At 39.4% G+C, this 23,237-nt stretch overlaps 1 protein-coding gene across 1 annotated transcript in view; it reads right to left on the bottom strand.

Annotated features, from left to right (window-relative positions):
* Positions 1-16,889, bottom strand: part of ITGBL1 (integrin subunit beta like 1) — a 261,142-nt gene extending 244,253 nt beyond the window's left edge. The window contains exons 1-2 of the mRNA XM_024230736.3: positions 16,310-16,889; positions 15,140-15,357 (exon numbers count right to left, since the gene is read on the bottom strand). Of these exons, the coding sequence (XP_024086504.1) occupies positions 15,140-15,357; positions 16,310-16,407 (316 nt within the window). The 5' untranslated portion in view covers positions 16,408-16,889. The remainder of the gene's footprint in view (positions 1-15,139; positions 15,358-16,309) is intronic.
* Positions 16,890-23,237: the final 6,348 nt, after the last annotated feature.

The raw sequence follows: 23,237 nt of genomic DNA, 5'->3' as shown, positions 1-23,237 counted from the left end.
TTACCTGCACGTTGCGCACATGTACCATAGAGCCTAAAGTATAATAATAATAATAATAATAATAATAATAATAATAATAAAAAAGAAAAAAAAAAAGAAATTTAATTTTATAAGAACAAAAGAGAATCTCTGATGTGACTTATTCGTAATAGCCAAAATATGTAATACACAAAATAATGTAAGGTAATGCCCAAGGAAATAACAAATATGTAGATTCAACTCTCCTACCTACCTTTTCTTTCACTTTTATAGACAAGAAAAATTAGGTTATGGAGGAATTCCTTCAAAGGCTGACTCAGGAGGATCCTTCGTATTTGGATATGGTTGATGTTAAATGCAATCTCTCTAAAAACTTCAACTACAGCTGAGAAAATGCTCATTATCAGCACAACAAGTAATTTTGTCCCATTGATTTCGGTTATCTCAATTTCTTTAACATTAGATGCATAATGGGTTATTTTGCCCAGTACTTTCTTATGATTTGAGCTTTTACATGCACTCTCTAAGACAAAAATAAGAATCAAAATCTACTTTTCCAAAAAGAAGTTATAGTTTTAAATGTAAATAAAGTTTCTGAAAATTATGTTTTTCATTTCAGTACTCCAAAATTCATGAAGAAATTATCCTTACGTATGTGGTTTTAGGATAATTTTACCATAATGCTGAAGAAAACCCTTCTATTGATTCGGGGTGGGAGGAATTTCTCCTCAGGCTTACTTAGCACAATAGTTGGAGGATAATTGTTTTGACTATCTCTTAAAAGTTATTACAAAAAGTGAATGAATTCATATGTATGAAAATATTTTCCAGCATACTATACTCAAATATAGGTAGATACTACTCTTATTCATTTGTATTACTAATGTAGCATTAATTTCAAGGCTTAAAATTATCCAAACAGGCAACTGAGAGAAGTCTCTCCAGTACATAGTTAACAAATCAAATATTTTCTTTCTTGAAACAAATGAATTATTTCCATGTCAAGACAGCTCTTAGAGCTCATATAACTAATGGTGTTGCCCAGGAAAGAAAAGAAAATAGTCTATAACTTGTCTTTTGTATTTTGGAGAGGAAACTGCTTAAATGGCCAAGTCACTTTGTTTATAAAAATAACTAGTTTTGTCTAACTATTTTGCTCAGCAGAAAATGATAGCTTTGAAAAAGCAGTAATAATTAGGAAATGCATTTACCACATTTTCATTTTCTGATTTTGGCTCCTTACTCTACCCCATTGACTAAGTCATGAATTTACCTTGCCATAAGAGAAGTTTTTAAGCAATGCCAAAACTCATTGACCTCTTATTTAAAAAAAATTTTAGCCTACCTTTCCCTAGGAAGTTTCCAGATAAAATAACAGAACAGGAAACTAGAGTGGGTAGGTATTCACTTTGAATAATTTGGTGTTTGAACTAGTGACTATGTACAAACAATTACAACAATAGGGCTCTTGGCACAGGGACTGATTTTATCGTATTACCTAAGAGTGGGGTTGTACAAGGTCAAGTCAGTAAGCACCCTTATAAAAGTCTTATTTTTCTTTTCTCTTTATAAAGCCCTCATTCTTCTACCCAGCCTTAAGTAAAATGATTTAGAGTAGACAGAAGAATGACTTCTATTACAAAATATAGTTTCTTATTTGCCAGGAAATGTGATTCTTGGAAAGACAAAGCACTCCTTTTCCAAAGAAAATGAGATTTGCAACCTCCATGCAGCTCTCTATCTTTATCAATTTAGAAGTTATTAGAAAATAGCTTGAGAATTTACCCATGTAGAGTCCCAAAAATGCCCTGGTAAATTCCCCTGATACTCTCAGTCTAGCAGTACCAGATTTTCCACCTTCTTAGATGTGACTCTTGCCTTTAAATCTCAGACCAGGTTTGGAAGCTAAATTTCCCAAAGTTCAAAGGCTTCAATACCCCCGTCCCACTGATGTGAGGTTTCCCTTTGCCAAGGTCAGCTAGTAGACTGGCTGCTATGATACAAATATTGACCCATATTTTGGAACCTAATCCCCAACGTGACAGTATTAAGAAGGTAGGTGGGCCTGTAGGAGGTGATTAGGTCATGAGCGCTCCACCCTCATTAGTGGGATTAGTGCCCTTATAAAAGAGGCTTGGGGGAGCCTGTTTACCCCTTCCAACATGTGAGGATACAGGTGCCATCCAGGAAGCTGAAAATGAGCCCTCACCATACACTGAATCTTTTGGTACCTTGATTCTAGACTTCCCAGCCTCCAGAACTGTGAGCATTAAATTTGTCCTGTTTCTAAATTACTCAGTCTAGGGTATTTTGTTACAGCAGCCTGAATGCACTAAACCATGTTTCCTGCAACAAATTCTAAAGGAGTCCTTCGGGTTGACATAAAAGGACACTAGACAGTAACTCAAAACCATACAAAGCAGAGTTCCAGGAAAGATCGATCTGTACTGTTTACTCAGAACTGTGCTAAATGCCTGTTTTTTGTGCTAAATATGTTTTTAGTTTCCAGAAAAATATGTGATATGGTGCTCGTATTCAGAATATTCAGCATATTTGTAAACAAAAGAAAACATGTGAAATCATGAAAAATGTGTTTGGTGTAGACTGTATTAAGTGACAGTGATGTTAAGATCTAACTAGAGAGATGGGAGCATACAGGGTGAGAAAGAGGAAGCAGGGTCAGCATGCCATTAAAGAGGAATCAGATTCTAGAATGTCTTAATGGCCAAGTAGATTGGAAGCCAAAGTTTAGATTTCATACCTATAGTATATACCCTCAATGTGTGTTCATGAAGTGAATCAAAGCAGGGATACAGAATAAGTGGCCAGTATAAATGGTTAGAATGATCTTTGAAGTGAATTTGAAAAGCACGGACACTTGACAAAATGTCACTTATGGTGATTCACCAAGTGGTGGTATACAGGACAGACAGGAGGGAAGACAGCCTGAATGAAGCCTGAGGTGTGATAAGAACTATTATTAATATTCCTTGTCAAGGGAAATGAAGACTAAGCTAAGGCACTAGCAATAGAACTAAATTCAGCAGAAAATTAAGTAAAAACATTAGCAATATTGGCAGGATATGAGAGCAAATGAAAAGGATGAGTCAAAGTTGGCTATAGTTTAGTTGGATGACTAAGAGGATCCCCTCCCCTCCAAGTTTTCTTGGCCTTTCTGACTCCACGTCTTCATTTTGGTTGGCTTATCAACTGTTTATCAGTAACATCACTACCTCTGCTCTTAAAGTTATGAGTGTCTTTATCCTCTATGCTCTACACGGTTACCACTATCCTCAATTATTAATCTTTTCAGATGCCTTTACGTAAATATTTATTCCATAGCCATAATGGTAATTTAAATAAGCTGAATCTCATTTATTCACTGAGCATATATTTACTGAGCCCCTACCTACTAAGTGCCAATTACTCATTGCAGGGATCCTCAACCTCATACCTTCCCTTCGAAAAAGTCAGAAGTATTGTATCAAATATAAATGGGTGACTGAGGCTTAGGTGGATATTTTTGTTGTTTGCCAAGATCACATAGTAGATAAGTGGAAAAGTGGATAATAGGGCCTGTTTCTCCTGTCTCCTAATCCAGTTATTTTTCCATTAATGCAAGCTGCTTCTTAAGGCAGAGGGTCTTAAATCCAGATAAATCTGAACCTGATTTATCACATTATTTCCTTTTTTCTTCCTTTTGAGATGTGACTACAAAATTCAGAGTAATTTAGCAAAGAACAGCATATCTGTTAATAGAAATCAGAATTTATTATTAGAAGCAAAATAATACAAGCAGCTATTATTGCCTTAAAGATAGAGAAAATTTAATCATAGTTTTGTATTTTTAAGACTATGTCTTTCAGAGGACAGCTATAAGAGAATCCTGAGTGATTTTTGTCTCCAACCCTAGACTCAAGGATTTCCAATGAAACCTAATTTTGGTGACATTTCCAAATACTCCACAAAAATGTATATAGCATTAAAATATATTAGTCATAAGAATGTCACTATTATTTATTTTGAAAAAAGAAAAGAAACTGTTTTCTCTTTTCTATCTTTGCACAGTTTTAATATAACAATATGAGGACCATTTACCAACTATTAACTGTAATTCGAATGTGACTTGAATCGCCTAAAAGCATTTAGTTAACTCCACAGTGAAAAAAGAATCCAATTATGAATCACCCAAATGATACGTCATTGTTTTCATAGCATTCATTAAACAGAGAAAGACACAAAAGTATTCCCCAATGAGATATTGATCTCTAGCAGGTTTACACATGTGGCATCAATCCCAAGCAACCTTTATATCAAGAGTGTCAGCATTACAGAAATTTGAAAGTGGACTTGACTTCGATCTGCAGGTAGTGGTCTATCAGAAAAGGGCTTACGCATGTATGTCCCTGTGTATAACATTTAGACTCACACATATATACAAACACACATGTTTGTGCACATACTTACATATTCACATATGTATGGCATATGTGTATAAAATTAGGATATCAAATATGTATGTATGTATACATATATAAATATGTGTATATATATTATGTTTGCATAGGCAATCAAAATATATACATATACCAAATATAAATGGGTGAAATATATATATTTTGATTGCCTATACAAGCATAAATAACATATAGGAGAATAAATATACATATGCATATATATATATATAGAGAGAGAGAGAGAGAGAGAGAGAGAGAGTCCCTCCCTGGGTCTTCTCATTTATGTATACATACACATAATAAACCAGAATGTAAAAAACTACATATATACATACAGACACATGCATATATGTCTGTATCCTTAATATCTGAGGACATCAACACTTGGGGTACAAGCCAAGAAGACTTTAGAGGCCATGGATGGGCAAAAAATGAGATGACAGAAATAATAACTAAACTCCTTGTTGAAAATGAACATTATTTGAAAATGAAATAAAAAAAGAAATGTAATGAGAAGGAGGGGTTCAAACAGGATAAAGAAGAGAGGCTGAAGTACATAACAGAGTATTGGGAGTTTTAAGAATGGTCAGGCACAGTGGCTCATGCCTGTAATCCCAGCACTTTGGGAGGCCGAGGCGGGTGGATCACCTGAGGTCAGGAGTTTGAGACCAGCCTGGCCAACATGACAAAACCCAGTCTCTACTAAAAATACAAAAATTAGCCAGGCATGATGGTGGGCGCCTGTAGTCCCTGCTACTCTGGAGGCTGAGGCAGGAGAATTGCTTGAACCCGGAGGGTGGAGGCTGCAGTGAGCTGAGATCGCACCACTGCACTCCAGCCTGAGTGGCAGAGTGAGAATCCATCTCGAAAAAAAAAAAAAAAAAAGAACTAGAATGACTCCTATTCAATCTTTGGTTGTTTGCATTCTTATGATTAAATAATACACAACCCAGTGTCTCCAGAACATTCAGTAATGTTTACTACAAATTTTTAAAAATCTGTGAGTTATTTTGATTTTGTTTTTTTATTGTGTTGCTTTCTGCAGTTTTGCAACTGAAGAAGCAGTTTCTGGGATCAACTATTTGGGATCAACAATTTAGAGGATATCAAGGAACACCCTAGAAATATGAGGGAAGAGTCAGAAGCAGAATTGCACTTACAGAGTAAGCCCTGGGAGTTTGCAGACATCTAAAGGTTTCCAGCAGAGAAAAAGAATGAAAATTCCAAATTTAAGGACTAATTACACAGTTCTGAGGGTAGGGTTCTGGAGCATTCTATTAGATCAATTATGATGGTATAAATCAGGGTACAGATTTCAGGGACAGGAACACAAAAGGCAGGTTCTGAGACAAAGACATATACAAGACTCGGAAGGCTGGCAGTGTGGTGAGTTGGGACATGATGCAGTAAGCTCTCAGATTCCTCATGCTGGCCAGGGCTGAGGGCACACCCAGCCCTGGCACTATAGAGCAGGCAAGCTGGCTGGGATAGAATAATTCAGACTACCAGAGTAATTCCAAGACATTAATTTAGTACTGGAGGAAGATATAACATGGAAAGAAAATTGCTTATTTGAAAATAAATATGTTAGGACCAGAAATTACCCTAGGGTAGGAGAGGGGTGTCTAGTATATTTAAGCATAATAACTCCAGTGATTTATTAATCACTCATATGTGTTTGGCACTGTCATTATCCCTATTTGGTCTTATTATTGCCCTCTTTTCAACCATAAGGAAATGGAGCTTGTAACCTCTTGGGTAACCTCCCTGTAGCTCCACAGTGGGCAAATGACAATGTCAGGAACTGAATGCAGCCAACTGTTGGGCTTAAGTCCCTCTTCATGCTTTAGAAAGACACTTAGTGTTCTTTATCAGAAATGGTATGGAAAAGGCCAGTTGCCATGGCTCACGCTTGTAATCCCAACACTTTGGGAGGCCAAGGCAGGTGGATCACCTGAGGTCAGAAGTTAGAGACCAGCCTGGCCAACATGGTGAAGGCCTGTCTCTACTAAACATACAAAAATTAGCCAGGTGTGGGAGCGCATGCCTATAGTCCCAGCTACTTAGGAGGCTGAGGCAGGAGTATCACTTGACCCCGGGAGGTGGAGGTTGCAGTGAGCTGAGATTGCTCCACTGCACTCCAGCCTGGGCAACACAGCAAGACTCCATCTCAAAAAAAAAAAAAAAGATATGATATGGAAAAGACTGGGGCCAGAGCAATTAGATCATGTAGATAACCTCGGAAAAGAAGGAAAAGACTCAGCCCTTGCATCTTCGATGGAGCATACCAACAGCCAGATGTGAATAGAGTTGGAACCTCTCCCTTGCCACTCAACATACAGAGTGTCCTGCACTTTATAGGAGGGTGACTATACTGAGAAGACTATGGGCCCTCAAAGATAGCCATACCCTTGCTCCTGAAACCTGTAAATATGTCACCTTACATGGCAAAAGTGACTTTGCTGATGTGATGAAGTTTATGAGTCTTGGATGGGAAGGTTATCCTGGATTATCTGGCTTCGGTCTAGTTAAAATAGACCTTAAAAGTGGAGTATGTTTTCTGACGGTGGTAAGAAGGGGTGTGATGATGGAAGAGGCTCTGGGAGATGGCAGTGTGAGGAAGGTCTCACGACCTGTTTCCGGTTTTGAGATTTGGGAGTGGGGTACTTGTAAGGACCCAAAAGCAGCTTCTAGAAAACAAGAGGGACCCCAACTGACAGCCAGCAAGGAACTGGGGACCACAGTCTTACAACCACACAAAACTAAATTATCTCAACACCAATAACCAGGAAACGGATTCTCTCCCAGAGTCTTCAGAAAAGAACAGAGGCTATCAACACCTTGGCCCTGGAAGTCCCATGTCAGGGGACCTTGAGACCTACAGAACTCTAGAAAAGACATTTGAGCTGTTTAAGCCTCAAGGTTTGTAGTAATTTGTTATAGCAGCAATAGAAAAATAATACAAGGGCAGAATATGAAGCTTGGCAAAATGTCTTGTCTTACTTCATAACTTTGCAGACAGGGAATTCCCCCAAAGAACGGTAACGGGGCTCTCTGCTCCCAGGGAATTTTTTTTTTTTTTTTGAGACAGGGTCTAATTCTCTCACCTAGGTTGGAGTGCAGTGGCCTGATCATAGCTCACTGCAGCCTCAATCTCCCATGCTCACATGAGCCTCCTGTCTTAGCCTCCTGATAGCTGGCACTACAGGCACCCACCACTGTGTCTGGCAATTTTTTAAAAATTTTTAGTAGGGAGCAGGTCTCGCTACACTGCCCAGTCTGCTCTTGAACCACCGGGCTTCAAGGATCCTCCCCCCTCGACTTCCCAAAGTGCCAGGATTACAGGCAATGTGAGCCACTACACCCAGCCCCTCCTAGGGCATTGATCACCTACCTCAAGAACATGAACGTGGTGACTCACAAGGTCAGATGTAACAATATGTATCCGAGGCCCAGAGAGCTGAGCAGCTTTTGTGGGGGTTTATGATATCAAGAACACGCGATGTCACTTTTAGCATCGTGTTTCAAAATATATTGAAGACTCTGAGAACCTTATGAGGGAGGTTTATGTTTTGCAAATTTAAAATTTGTAATACAAATAAATTTGTTTCCATATGTTCCTTTCTCATTCTGGGGAAACTTTACATAGAAAATAACTCCTGAATTTCTCACATTTATACTATTTTATCTAAATACCACAATGCTATAAATATGTTCCTCTAGACCATCAAGGTGCAGGGATGACCTAATCCAGGGCAAGGTATGTCTGTCTCTGTGTGATACAGTTTGGATGTGTGTCCCCTCCAAATTCCATGTTGAAATGTGATCCCCAATCTTGTAGGTGGAATCAAGTGGGAGGTGTTTGGGTTATGGGGGTGGATCCCTCATGAATGGCTTGGTGCCCTCCCCAAGGTCATGAGTGAGTTCTCTATTTGTTCACAGGAGAGCTGGTTGCTTAAAAGAATGTGGTGCCCCTCCCTCTAACTCTTGCTTCTTCTCTTGCCATGTGACATGCCAGTCCCCCCTCACTTTCCATAAGTAAAGGCTTCCTGAGGCCTCACCAGAAGCCTAGCACATGCTGGTGCCTTGCTTGTACAGCCTGCAAAACTGTAAGCCAAATAAGCCTCTTTCCTTTACAACCTACCCAGTCTCAGGTATTCTTTTACAGCAACACAAAACAGACTAAGAAACCATGGTAGAGCTGCACAGCCCTGTCCAAATAAAGCAGTACAATTGAGGAAAATTGCTGTGCATGTTTGGCACTTGCTTTCGAATGAAAACATTTAACTTTTATATATCACTTGGGCTAAGACAATATGCATTTATCCAACACAGATGAATGTAAGAAAGTAGAGCTCCCGAAAAATGGCTTACGTGCAGTGGGTGAGCTAATGGGAACTCCTGAATGTGTTTCCAAAAACTACAAGCGATGTGAAGACTATGAAGAAAATACAGGAAAGCAGCAATGTGAAAGCCAGTCTGTCTGTTACAGACATTTATTTACTGGTGAAGGGGATTCAAGGCAGATAATATTCTTATGTGCTTTGTGCTTCTGACTCAGAGACATGGAAGGGCTATTTTGTGAAAGAGAGGGGGTGGTAAATCCAAGATGGGCTAGATGGAGGTAAAGGAGTGGGCAAGGAAGACAGGATGAGGATTGAAGGAAGGGAGAGAAGATGAAAAACAGAAAAAGACTAGTAAAGAAAAAACCTGAGTAAATCCACAAGTAGGCTTGGAGGGAGATCGTTCAACAATCTATGAAAAATGCAATTGGAAGGGAAAGGCAAGTCGAACAGTCCTCAGACAGCCTCAAGAGCCAGGAAGTCCAGTTCTCATGAATAATCACATATAATTCCCATACTACTTACTTCATAGTATAAAAGTCAAACACCTTCAAGAAAAAAATTACTAATTTTTACATATTAAAATTGTTTCAATGTATTCTAATTATTTTAATTGTTATATTGTTAATATTTGCACATAAAAATCAATGTTTATAAGAATGGCTTATATTTATTTTTTATTTTTATTTATTTATTTATTTGAAACAGGGCCTCCCTCTGTTGCTCAGGCTGCAGTGCGGTGGCATGATCACGGCTCACTGCAACCTATGCCTCCTGGGCTCAAGCCATCCTCCCCTCTCAGCCTCCCTAGTAGCTGGGACTACAGGTGTGCACCATGGCCAGCTAATTTTTGTATCTTTTATAGAGACAGGGTTTCACCATGTTCCTCAGCCTGGTCTCAAACTCCTGGTCTCAAAATCCCACCTACCTCAGCCTCCCAAAGTGCTGGGATTACAGGTGTGAGCCACCACACCCAGCTAAGGATGGCTTATAGTCTGAATAAATGTAGAAGTATATAAAGGATATGAATATTAAATAAATTTATACCTACACATATAAAATGATGCTCAATGTCACACAGAATATAAGGTTCTTCATATCCATAAGGATATTGTTGCAGAAAAAGGCACTAAATATCAGGTAAATTAAAAAACTGGCTCAAGGCTAACAACACAAACAAGTTAACCCACATTAACAATTCAGACAAGATTCCCATCCTGCCCCAAATGCGGTGGCCAATGAAATCGGAATCTCTTTCTGCTAGCATTAATTTTTCATCTTATATCAATTCCACTTAAAAATAAGAATTATTTTAAAAGAACTTTAAGGCATAGATTTGGTTATCTGGTTCTTTCCTGTGATTTCTTGATTCCATCAGTTCCAACACACTTCCGATCTCGCAGACTTAAAAACCCAACATGAGTTTTAATTCATCTTACTCATCCTTGGACACTAATTAATATTGATTTTACTTTTAAATGGCCTTTAAAAAAATAATAATTCTGTTCTTATTGCCTCTCCCATGGAGTTCCTCCCCATTGGTTCTCTACTTTAACTTGCCATGCTTTTGGGCACCATACAGTTGGCCCTCCGTATCTGTAGGCTCCTCATTGGCAGATTAAAACTATTCAGAAAAAAAAAAAACCACATAGTACAAAATAATACAACTAAAATACAGTATAACAACTATTTACATAGCATTTACATTGCATGAGGTATTATATGTAATCAAGAGATGATTTAAAGTTTACTGGAGGATGTGTATAGGTTACATGCAAATACTACACCATTTTATATGAGAGACTGGAACACCCTTGGTACCCACTGGTGGGGGAGGCTCCCTAGAACTAATCCCCAGCAGATACCAAGGAATGACCGTATTTCTTTCCTTAAATCAGAGCACCAATGATCACTCCTATATTTGGACTCTTAATAGCTCTTATATGCTGTTTAATCAAGAACAAACTCTCTACAATATGATCAACTGTAATTCTCAACATATCTTGTATTACTTTCCTTACAGCTCTAAGATCCAGCCAAGCCAACCCTTGTAGCCCTATTTCCCAAACATCCACATGTTTTTCTGCTTCTACACTTTTGCTTAAGATTTTCCTTACTCAGAATTCCAACAGTCCACTTTTTGTATTAAAAAATCTCCCAGTACTTAAGTGCTTATGTCAAATGCTACCTCTTTCTCAAGAACTTTTAACCATAATATATAATCCCTGGCTCAATGGAGTCCTCAAAAAAATTGGTACAAATGATATCTTGCATTACATTATAGATATCTAGTATTTCTCTGTGTCTCCCTACTCAATGGTAAGCTGCCTTGTATGCCTCATCTTTACACTCCCTTCAACAGGACACAGCCTAGAAAATATGCAGTGCTTCACAAGTGTTGCTAAATTGAATTCAATTAGCTCTTCCTAAATTACTAAAACCAAAACTCTTTAAGTGACATATTTCAACAGCAATTTCAAAAGATTTCTAAGAAAACAATATATTATTTAAGTGTCATTGTAGCTGGTCATGGGGTCAACCAAGAATGCTTTAGAAATATCAACTGAAAGTTTCTTTCCATGCAATCAAACATTTTGCCATTCTTTCTTTTGTGTGTGTGTGTGTGTGTGTGTGTGATGGAGTGTCGCTCTGTCACCCAGGCTGGAGTACAGTGGTGCAATCTTGGCTCACTGCAACCTCTGCCTCCTGGGTTCAAGCAATTCTCCTGCCTCAGCCTCCTGAGTAGCTGGGACTACAAGGCGCACACCACCACACCCAGCTAATTTTTGTATATTTAGTAAAGACAGGGTTTCACCATTCTACCAAAATTATTTTACCCCTTAATAGACCATCACATCCATAGGAACACTCACTTGGCTGGATCTTTATGTTATAAAAGTCTGTGGAAGATACATGTGCCATGAACAAGTGGACACTGGAAGAAATAGACTTCTAATGGCGGGAACCTCATCACTTTCAACCAGCGCAAACTATAATGTTTCCTATGATTCACAGTATAATAATCCCAATGGACTTAACTTTAAAAGGGCATAGTGTATCGAATACAGCTGCCCTGAGGCTGGGCCAAAATAGTTATCCCTACTTGACCTTTTGGGCCATGAATCAATAACAGACCCAGACTACATGAAGAGAAGTAAATTGCTCTCACTGCATTAAATGCCCGACAAACACTAGGCCAGCTATCTACCCATCTGTCATCTCCATCAACCCATCCTTCCATCCATACTAGCCCACTTGTTATGCATCACTGTAGTAATATTATATTATGTATATATACATTTTAATATGTACTGAGCACTTACTTCATGTCAGACACTAGTCTAAGTATTTTACATATGTTAAACCTTACAACAGTTCTATAAGTTAGGTACTGTTATTCCCATTTTACAGATAAAGAAATGAAGGCTCAGAATGTTTAAGTAACTGCCCAAGTTCATACAGCTATTAAGTAGTAGGACTAGGATTTGAATCCTGGAAATTTTCTCCCCGAGTCCATACTTTTTTTTTTTGAGACAGCGTTTCATTCTTGTTGCCTAGGCTAGAGTGCAATGGCATGATCTCAGCTCACTGCAACCTCTGCCTCCCGGGTTCAAGCGATTCTCCTGCCTCAGCCTTCTGAGTAGCTGGGATTACAGACACATGCCACCAAGCCCAGCTAATTTTTGTGTTTTTCAGTAGGGATGGTGTTTCACCATGTTGTCCAGGCTAGTCTTGAATACTGACCTCAGGTGATCCACCCACTTCAGCCTTCCAAAGTGCTAGGATTATAGGCATGAACCACCACACCCAGCCCAGAGCCCATACTTTTAATTACTCCATGATATAGTACTATGAGAGAAGGATTTTGTTTTCTTCTTAGAAGTTGGAGAGGTCTCCGAAAGTTACTCTATTTCTGGAAAGGACCTACAGGAACTTTCATGGAGGTAAAAGCACAGGTGCACATAAACATAGGAAACCTATTATATTTCCATATTACAGTGATAAAATTGGAACTATTTCTTAAAAATAAAACTGAGAAGCTAAATTCGAAGCATGGAATACATCGATGAGCTCGCAAGGCAGCCCTATGTGCTACCTGTAGGGATCTCCGCATGGGCCCCACAAACGTGGTCAGGGCATTTGCAGGGACAGATTCTGCTCGAGGCCCTGTAGAGTAGGCTTCGATGGGCATCAGTCAGCAAGATGAGAATAAAAAATGAACTTCATTATTCCATTCAGTCTTAAAATAAAGAGAAGCATTTCGTCTTCTACAGAAATGCATGCATAACCAAACAAAACCATGCTTGACTCAGTCCTGCATTTTGTATCAGGAAGGAAGGAATGCAGTGACTAAGATGCTATAAGTAAACAACAAATCATTTTCCATGGGAGGGAAAAAAGAATGCTGTCTACCACAGCATTCCTTCTGCACAGTTTCATGGAGAAAAGCACCAGCCTAGGTTCTTCAACAGGGAAAGTGAATCTGATGGCACTCACAATTTTCACCAGTTAAAGGCTGCATCTTACCTCTTACTTCTCTAATAAAACAACAAGAGAAAAAGCCCTGGAAAATTTGTTCAAAATTCGTGATATTGAAGAGGGCTTGCCAGAGGCCATAGGTCAGAGAAGCCAAGTAACAGTCAAATTTGGAATGAAATATTAGGCGGTAACTTAGCTTTCATTCCAAAGGACTACCCTTAATAATACTGCAGCTTGTAGGACGGCGAAGTTAAATAACAAGTTGTGGCATCCAATATTTTATTTTTATTTTATTTATGAATTTATTTATTGAGATGAAGTCTTGCTCGGTCGCCCAGGCTGGAGTGCAGTGGCAGGATCTTGGCTCTTTGCAACCTCCACCTCCCAGGTTGAAGCAATTCTGCCTCAGCCTCCCAAGTAGCTGGGATTACAGGCACACGCCACCACGCCCAGCTAATTTTTGTACTTTTAGTAGAGACTGGGTTTCAGCAAGTTGGCGAGGCTGGTCTTGAACTCCTGACCTCAAGTGATTCACCTGCCTCAGCCTCCCAAAGTGCTGGGATTACAGGTGTGAGCCACCCCACCCAGCATTCAGTATTTTTAAAGCGTTGATCCACAGCCTTCACAGGGAAAACAAATCAAGTAGATGCACCTGCACCCCTCCAAATTTCTTCTATGACTATTTTTTGCACTGTCAAGCAGCCTGCATATTAAGTAACCTAACTTATACACTACTGGGCCCAGGTTCCAAGAAAAAAATATTTTGCTATAAACTCATTCTTGATCTTTCTATGTTAGTGTTGGCTGTCTTATTATTCTCAGCTACATTGAGGGTAAAATAAGTGGCTAGTTTTTCCTACAAATTTGCCAAACCCTGGCTGGAATGCATTGTGTTGTGCTTTCACTAATGGAGTTCTGTGTCACTCACAAGGCACTAATTGAAGCTCTTGGCCTTAAAGTAAAATGACATAGGTAAAGAGGTTAAGGGTGTTCTCTGGGAAGGAATTTTTTGACCCTTTCCAGTATCAGAACCTGAATCACTCCTTAAAAATGTGCAAGGGAAATGAATGTATTTTCACTCTACCCTTACAAAATACCAAGTTTCATTGCAACTCAAAAATTCAAGCAGCTAGAACAATGCAAGAACAGTCATTCTAAGTAAATATGTGCCTGTTTACTTTTTTCCTTGTTATAGTTTTCTGATATGCACTCCTGCCTGTGAACTATATTCTAATGATGAGAGGGCAAATCAGGCTTCAAAGACAAAACCTGACTCCCTAGAATGCAGGAAAATAATACATTCCCCCTCCCACTGTTTCCCATGTAAAATAAAATACAGGCCTAAGATCTACAAATATTATCATTAACATTCTTGATAGGGATAAGAGAACCCAGCAAAATAACTCCATTTGTGAGGACATTGGGGAATTTAGTCTGTAATGAGCAACTTTAGAGGCAAGTGAGATTTTAGAATTAAGCAAATGACGGCCAGGTGCAGTGGCTCACGCCTGTAATCTCAACACTTTGGGAAACTCAGGAGGGAGGATGGCTTGATTCCAGGAGTTGGGGGGTGGCGGGGGGGACCAGCCGGGGCAACATAGCAAGATCCCATCTTTAAAAAATCATAATTACAATAAAATATATAATTAAGTGAATGAATTTTTAAAATATTACTTCCATTCAAGTTCAGAGCCTGGGGGATAAAAGTATTGTGATAAATGATGCCAGAATTAACTAGCCAAAGTGTGACAATTGCAGTAACTTAATTGGTGCTTATGTGAAGGGAGGCGTGTCCCCACCCTTCACTCTTCTAGGGAGTGGTAGAAATCCCAGAAGAGGAGTTCCCACCTCCCGAGGGAGGAGACAGCGCCGCCCCCTTACCTGCACAGGTGCTCCCGTCGTAGGTCTCGCACACCCACTCGTGGCACTCACACAGGGGCCCGAAGAACATGCCCGGCTCAGTCACGTGGCAGATGCAGACGCCGCAGTCGCAGCGGCCCCGGCCGTGGCACAGCACGGCCCCCGGGGGCTGCCCAGGTGCGCGGCAGCGGCGCTCCGACTCGGCCCGGGACAGCCTGCAGGCGGCGCCCGGCCAGCTCCTGCGCGGGCGACAAGCAACCGGGTCAGACGCGGACGCCGCCCCCTGCTCCGAACCCACGTTTCCTCCCCAGTGTCCCTTCCAGGTGCAGACGTACAACCCCAAGAACAGGAAGCCTGAGGCCCACATCTCTCTGGGGTCCAAGCGCTGCCTGGAAGGCCTGTATTTTCCCAAGCAAACAGGTATCACCCACCAGAGAAATGACCAGGGCCCAAAATGTGTAGTGGGTGACCTGCCCCCTGGACACAGGTCCTTCCTCCAGGTGGACAGAGGTGATCTGCCCTGCTCTTTGGTAGTTTATCACTAAATCTTATAGGCACATTTAGATTAAATACAAAGTAATCCAAGGTATGGCACTCAGCTGACTTTTCAGTTCTCCTTTAAAAAACGTCCCACTGCTATCTGATGGCCAATGGGCAGTTATATTATAGAAGAGAAGAGGTGAATCTATAGAAAGAGTTAGACATGTTATGATAGCATCGGGCATAATTTGCATTAAGCAGTCTTTAGGAACTCTACTTTTAAAAAGTTTAGTTTCACTATTGCAGTGTGCCTCAGTCTCTTTCAGGATGTGATACAAAACGTAATACAGACCTCCTATTGCTGCTGTTGGGAAACAGAGATCATTCTGCTTTATAGGTTGTGAGAAGTACAACCTATAAAGGTACACATAGAATTTTAACTCACAGCAGAAATTCCTCCTGATATGTATTTGCAGAAGAGTAAATTATATTTTTCTTCAATGATTGCATTTTTCCAAAGGAAAAGCAAAAGGACAGACATGAGGCAACACACAGTGTAGATATAAGGAGAGGAAAAGGAACAGGTTGAAAACAGTTTATCCCGTGTCCAATTTAGTAACAGCTGTTGGCTTAGGGCAGCCATCCTGCAAGCTTGAGCCCTGCCACATAAGCAGGGCAGGACTGTACTGAAGAATAACAAACCAAACTTACCTCAGAGATGGCGAGAAGCTTTGAGGAACAGCTGACAACCCAGCAAAGAGAAGGGAGGACACCAGCAGCAAGAAGTTCCTGAAGCCTGGGGGACGCATGCTGAGCTCCTGGGCTGCTCCGGGTGAGCTGCACTTCTGCAAGGTGGGGTTCACCGAGGCAGGCGGCAGGAGGGAGAGGTGCCACCAGCAGATGGCCGGGCAGACGGACCCACGGACACCCAGGCTTGCAGGTCCAGGGCTCCAGCCGGAGTTGCAATTGCGTTGATGAGCTGCCTGCGAGGATTTGGGCAGCGGCACTGCTCTGGGCGGGGTGCTGGTGCCAAACCCCTCAGTGGAGAGTCTAGGCAGGGAAGTAATTAGAAACAGTTGTACAAGCAGATGGTTTATTTTGACATTAAAAAAAAAGTGTCCTGTTCACAGATTTCAAGTACAGGCCCCAGAAATATTTGACAAGAGAATATTTGGACTGGCCGATATTAAAGAGACCTTTAAAATAATTCCTGAGTTGTGAAGAAGAAGGGTGAGGCCAGTGACAGTCGTGTGAACACTTGGGTAGGGAATTACTTTCACCACACACTTGGTAAAGAAGATGCACTCTTTGGAGTTTGGGTTGGGGCGGGGGCAAGGAAATCTGGCAAATACAACTTTTTCTTGCATGTATTATCCTTTGATTTAAACTGGATATTTCATTTCTTTAGTCTTTAAAAAGCGTGTCATGCTTCCAGCTGTTTAGGCCAGTAGCTTATCACACCACATTTTTTGGGTGACTTGGACAGTTTAAATTGTAGTTGTCTCAAATTCACCCCATTCTCCCCATATATCAAATGTGAGAAAAGAAAATTAAATGTTTATTTATAGCACAAATTGCACTGAAAAACAATTGGTGTCATTTACTAAGCACCTACTATATGCCAGTCATTTAGTAGGTTTTCTCTAATTATGACAATAATCACACATTTATTTATGCATTAGCAAATGGGGATTTAGCATCTATCAGGTGCCAGGTTTTGTGCAAGATAGAAGGAATATAACAGGGAACTAAGGAGACATGATCCCTGCTCTCTCAGAGTCCAATGAGCTAGAAATACATTAATCAAAACAAAACCACAAAAAAAAGAACGAACGGTTGCAAGTGCAGTGAGAAGTTACTTCCAGATGAGATACAGGCACTTGATCTAATCAAAGATGGCAGCATCTGAACAAAAAACTGAAAAAAGCATCGAATTAAATTGGGTGGAAATAAGAAGGAGATGGAAGAGAACAGGGAGACATTCTTACTCCCATTTTAAAGATAAAGAAACTGAGGGCAAAGAGGTCAACTGACTTGCTCAAATTCACACAGGAAGTTAGTCGTATTTCAGCTGAAATCCAAAGTGCATACACTATCCCCTACATTTATGGTCATTTGGGAAAATGTGTAGAGGGTTATATGGAAGGGGGAAAACATTTTTCTTTCACCCTAAGAAGAGCACTGTACATGCAATCCTTCCTCATGAAATAGAACCATCCAAGAATCATCTGTGGTCCCATGATCCTTAAAATCAGGGATAAGCCATAACAGGATGGGATTTCTCCCTGTCCTTTATATATAAATAGGTATAAGGGTAAGACCACCACAACACTAGCCTGCTGGAGCAAGAAGAAAAGGAAGGTCCTCTAATCATAGTACATTTCTGTTTCTACCCCAATCTCCACCCTGTAATAGGGGAGGTTTTGCATGGGGCACATCTGTGTGTCCCCCCACCCCCCAACTCCTACCCACACAATTTAACCTTTTTTAAATAGCTGATTTTCTGGCCACGCTTAGATACAGGTGTGTACACACTGGTGGAGTCTTCTATTGCAAGGACAGACTGGGGACAGGTATGCACAGTTTTGGGAGGATGTCTGGACAGGTAATTCTGGGGTCTTGGATACCCAAAGTGCAGCTTAGAAAAAAAGGACACAGGTTCTGAGTTGGCAGGTTCCCTAAGTCACATGAACTACAGCCTGTGGGGGAAGGGCCTGTCTAAAAGAGACAGAATGGGAATTACTAAGTCAGTTGTTCTTAAAGGGTGGTCTATGGACCAGCAACATCAGCATCATTTGGGAACTTATGGAAATGCAACTTCTCAGGCCCCAACCCCGGCTCTAAGGAATCACAGAGTGCATTTGAATAATATCCTAAGATATCTACTTTTACATAATAATAACTTGAGAAGCCTGCAAAGCACAGGGCTCAGGGCTGACGCCTGAGGGTGCCTGGATCTAAGAGTGGAATTTCCACCCACCTTTAGTACAAATTCTGGTTACGTTTTATCCTGCCCACATGTGATAGTACAAGGACATAGGAAGAGGCTTTACTGTCAACATCTAGAAACCTAGTGACTCAGAGAATACGGTAATGATAGAAGGGAAGTATCTATTCCAAAGCCTGACTAGGAATTTGCAATAAAAACATGGAAGCTTTAATAAATGAGTCATGTATTGTTTACTCCTCGCATATTTTCTGAGGGAAAATTTATTATGAAATAGGGACTTGATGATTGAACATTTTGAATGGATTTAAGTGATTTTTTAACCTGTAGTATTTTCGTACAGTGTAGTATTCAATAAGCAATATTCTCTTTAATATATTATTCAGCTTTGAAATGAAGTTAGTATGTACTAGGTGACTGAGAGAATATAAATGTTCAGATCATTACAATCCTGTGACTCAGAAATAATATTCCCAGTCAGTTGAAATAGTTATATTGTGGCTGACTTGGTGACTCAGTCGAAAGTCTTGGATCCACAGAAACTCTGTCAAAATCAAAGGGTAACTTTAAATTTATGCCTTTTAGCATTCTTTTTTTTTTTTTTTTAAACCAAAGTATTGAATGCCTTGGAAACACCTACTCCTTCCATTTTCCCAGTTTTCAGAAGCCCAAGGACACACATGTGGCCAAGAAAGGTCCTGAGTTTCTCACTTCTGCTGGCTGGGGACACAGCAGTGGGTTGGATGCATAATGAAGGGTGCCTGAAAGGACCCGGTGCATCTGGAACTGAATTCAAAAAGATTGAAAACACCCTAGTCCTTGAAGAATGTAGTCCTTCAGTCCTCAGGTTACACAATCAGAGAATTTCAGCATTCAAGGTATTTTTTAAAGGTTGTCTAGTTCAAAACTAAATTTGTTGATAACATACCATATATTTGCCAAGTAATTAGGTGGCCTTGGTAAAAAAACAAAAATTAAGAGGACCACATCCTTTTCTGAGAATTGCTTTGAAGGTTTCACCCCTTGGTTCCAGGTCTACTCTAAGAAGACATTTAAAATAATATTCTAGCCACAAGCCTTGAATCAAATATTCAACGATGTAATAGCATATTCCCCAGCCTATATAACCCCCAAACAATTCCACACATCTTAAAGATAAATATTTTCATTGCCTTCACCTCTTCCTTATGTATTATAACTTCAAGCTTTCAATGCCCTGATTTTCTGAGCATTTTTGCTTTTTCTGGGATGGATGCCTTTTGGAAAGTATAATATATACAACTGAAACCATTCAAGCAGCTGTGGCCTAACGGATGTGGAATAGATCAATACTTTCAGTATTCTTGTTTCATATGCTATATTTCTACCAATAAAACTGAAGGTCATATTTGCTTTTTTGAATGCCACATTGTTCCAGTTGTGTGTTCTTATAAGTATATTTTTCCCCAAACACAAATTGATATTTATCTTTATTATTTTTCATCTAAGCTTTGTTCTTTTATCCAGTCAGTAAAAATAACTATGGTTACTTGTTTTATATTTATTTCACCCTCTCAAAAGTAAATATGATGAGCACACATTCTGTACCTTTATTCAAATAATTAACAAGATATTTGAAAAAAAATTAGGCTGAGGACCAAGTTTAGATACAATCTTTCCTTAAGACAATATTAGCCTCTTAGCACATATTGAATAGGCCATCCAACCACTTACAAGTGTACTGAGTTGTCTGATATGAACCTATTTCTTAATTTTGCCCAGAAAAATATTATGAAAGGTCCCATCAGTTGCTTTACTATTCTTAGTTTACCATTAAATAGGCTACCACTTTTTTCTGCCATCATCTAAAATAGTGCCCAATACATATTACGTACTCGATATATATTTATGGCAAAAATAAATTAACTAAAAATGATGTACAACATGAATAATAAATTTATGAGTCAACAAAGGATGCAGGTGATATAGTGGATTCTGGATCAGTTGTCAGATGACATTTTGGCCTTAGGTATCCCCCTGAGATCACTGTGGATTCAGCTTGAATCTATATAACACCAGATCCTTTTCCTATATTCCAAATTTTTGTTAATCATATCATTTTAACTTATTCCCTGTAGACATAATTGTGAGAGTTACCTTTGGTTCCTGTCTACAATTCATCTGGATTTTCTGGTAAATCCCTGAATCACACTGAGCCCACCTCTTAGTAATCTAGCCTTCCACTTCAATGTATTTATTTCAGATCTTCATCTTATATCTTGTACACTATTGCCATAGCCTCCCAACTGGTCTCTGTGCATTTATTCTTATCTTTTTGTGTCTACATTTATCCTGCTCCCTAGGACATCTTTCTAGCATGCAAATTTCATCACGTCCATTCCCTATTGAAAATATTGTAGTAGCTCTCCATCGTTTATAGCATAAAGCCCAAATACTCTCTGAGTTCATATAAGTTACTTTGTGTTTGGACTCTGATTGTCTCCCTAGTGGATGTTGTGGTTCCTCCCAGATCCCCTCTCTGGGGCCCATGCACCCACCCATCTCGCTGACGACAGTAGTAACTGCTGATGACTCACAGCTGCCCGTCTCACTGAGACTTGCCCTGCGCATAAGAGGACAGGCTTCCCAGAGGCTGATCACTCAGATTCGAAACAGTTCCCTAATCTCTACCTCCAACAGTATTGACATCATTAAGCCTCTCATATATGGAAACTGTAGAGCTGGACAGCTCTATCTTTGTGCTTCTGTCAACAATGCAGAAAAGACTTAAAGATTCAAAAACTGAAAGCGACAAGATGTGTGAGGTGTGAGGTTAACAAGAAGATTTGTATAAATACTCTTACAGGAGAAATTTGACCTCAGATCTTCACCTATGATCTTTCAGATAGGAAGTTACCTCTTTCCCAATTGAGACCCCAGGCTTTAAACTCAGAAATACTGGACACAGCAGAAGGCAGTATGAAAGAAAACGGGAATTAGGTGAAACTGAGCCATCTGAACAGTGATAATCCACCCCGTTTCCTTACTTGGCCTATACCAGTCTTATTTCCCTCAGGGGCTATCGATTAAATTGTTAGCTTTTAGAAAACTGAACATATATATATACATATATAAACACACAATGGATATGAATGTGAATATTTGAGGCTTTTATAAAAAAATTATCTATGGTGGAGCTCATCCTCAATAGGTCCTACTAAGATACTGTGAATTTACACTCTGACTTTCAAAACCACACTTTTAATAAAAAGATCGCTAAGGATTACTAGGCACCAGAACTTGAAGGAGCCTCTCCAAAATAAAAGGCCCAAGTCAAAACAAACAAACAACTAAAAAAACAAAGCACAAATGAAAGAAACTCAGATGACATAGATGATGAAGGCAACAGGAAGCAACTTAAGTAAGAAAGTATAATCCCTCTCCTCAGAGAGCTAAGAAGATCTGGGCTTGCAAAAATGTGCAGCCATAAAAATAGGACAATCAAAAATGAATTAAGTGACCTAAAAAGTGAATTATAAATTAGCTGGAAAGAAGTCACTAAAAGGGTTGAAAAATAAATGAGGAGAAGTTTCCTAAAAATGAAAGCCAAAACAGAGATACAAATAAAGACTAAAAAATTAAATGACTGATCTATGAGATTTGACGTCTAACCGATAGGAGTTCTGGAAAGGGAACAGGAAAAATAATGAAGGGGATAAAATTATTGAAGAAAAGTTCAAGAAAATTTCCCCAAACTGAAGACCATGAGTTTCCATATTGGATAGTCTCACTTAACAGGTAAAAAGATGAATGAAAATGATGGAAACCAAGGAACATCTTGGGGAAATTTCAGAATAATAGGAAAGTAATATTTTAAAAAACCTTTCCAAAAGAGAATAAATGGTCACATACAGAGAACCAGGAACTAGAGTGGTATTGGATGCTTTAATAGTAATATTGGAAGCATTTTTTTTTAATTTAGAATGATGGTGATTTTCAGCCCATAATTCTATTTTCAACATACATGCTAATTAAAATACTTTCATATATATTGGTTTTTAAAAATGTTTCATCCTGGCCCCCTTCCTGGGAAGCTGATAGAAAATCTAATTCACTACTCTCAGGTCAAAAAATCAAGAAAGAGAAGACATGGGATCCAGGAATTCAGATAAAACTCAGAAGAAAAATGAAAATAAGAACAAATAATGAAGTTAAGGGGAATTTCAAAGGCAAGTTCTATGTTGCAGAACAACAAATCTCTATTGCTATATAACAATGTGAGGCTTTAGAAGGCAGATCTTCAAGAGAACAGAAAATGGACCTACCAGATCTGACATGATAAATTTGACAAGTAGAAGCATTGGATTAAGAGGAAAACAAACCATATGTACATAGACAACTGAGCAAATAGAAAACTGGTAATATCACCAAATTAGGAAGCAGGGGTAGAGAGGAAATGGAATCGTAATATGAGAGAGCTAAAGTCTTCTCTACCATAAATCAACTACAAGCAGCACAAACACATACTTAGAAACATGGAGGTAAATGCCATTGGGGAGAATGGCACTGCGGTTGATTCAGGGTAGAGAAGTTGAAGGTTCTTGCTTCAGGGTAGCTACACTGGAGGTAGGAGGATGGAACAGGGGATTCCTACATAAGTCTATTAGTAGTGCATCATTTGTCTTTTAAAACTGTTTTCAAGGATCATATTCC

Source organism: Pongo abelii, chromosome 14, assembly GCF_028885655.2.
Source record: "Pongo abelii isolate AG06213 chromosome 14, NHGRI_mPonAbe1-v2.0_pri, whole genome shotgun sequence".
Lineage (NCBI taxonomy): Eukaryota > Metazoa > Chordata > Mammalia > Primates > Hominidae > Pongo > Pongo abelii.
Note: the sequence above shows the minus strand (reverse complement) of the source record. Positions and strands in the feature narration are given on the sequence as shown.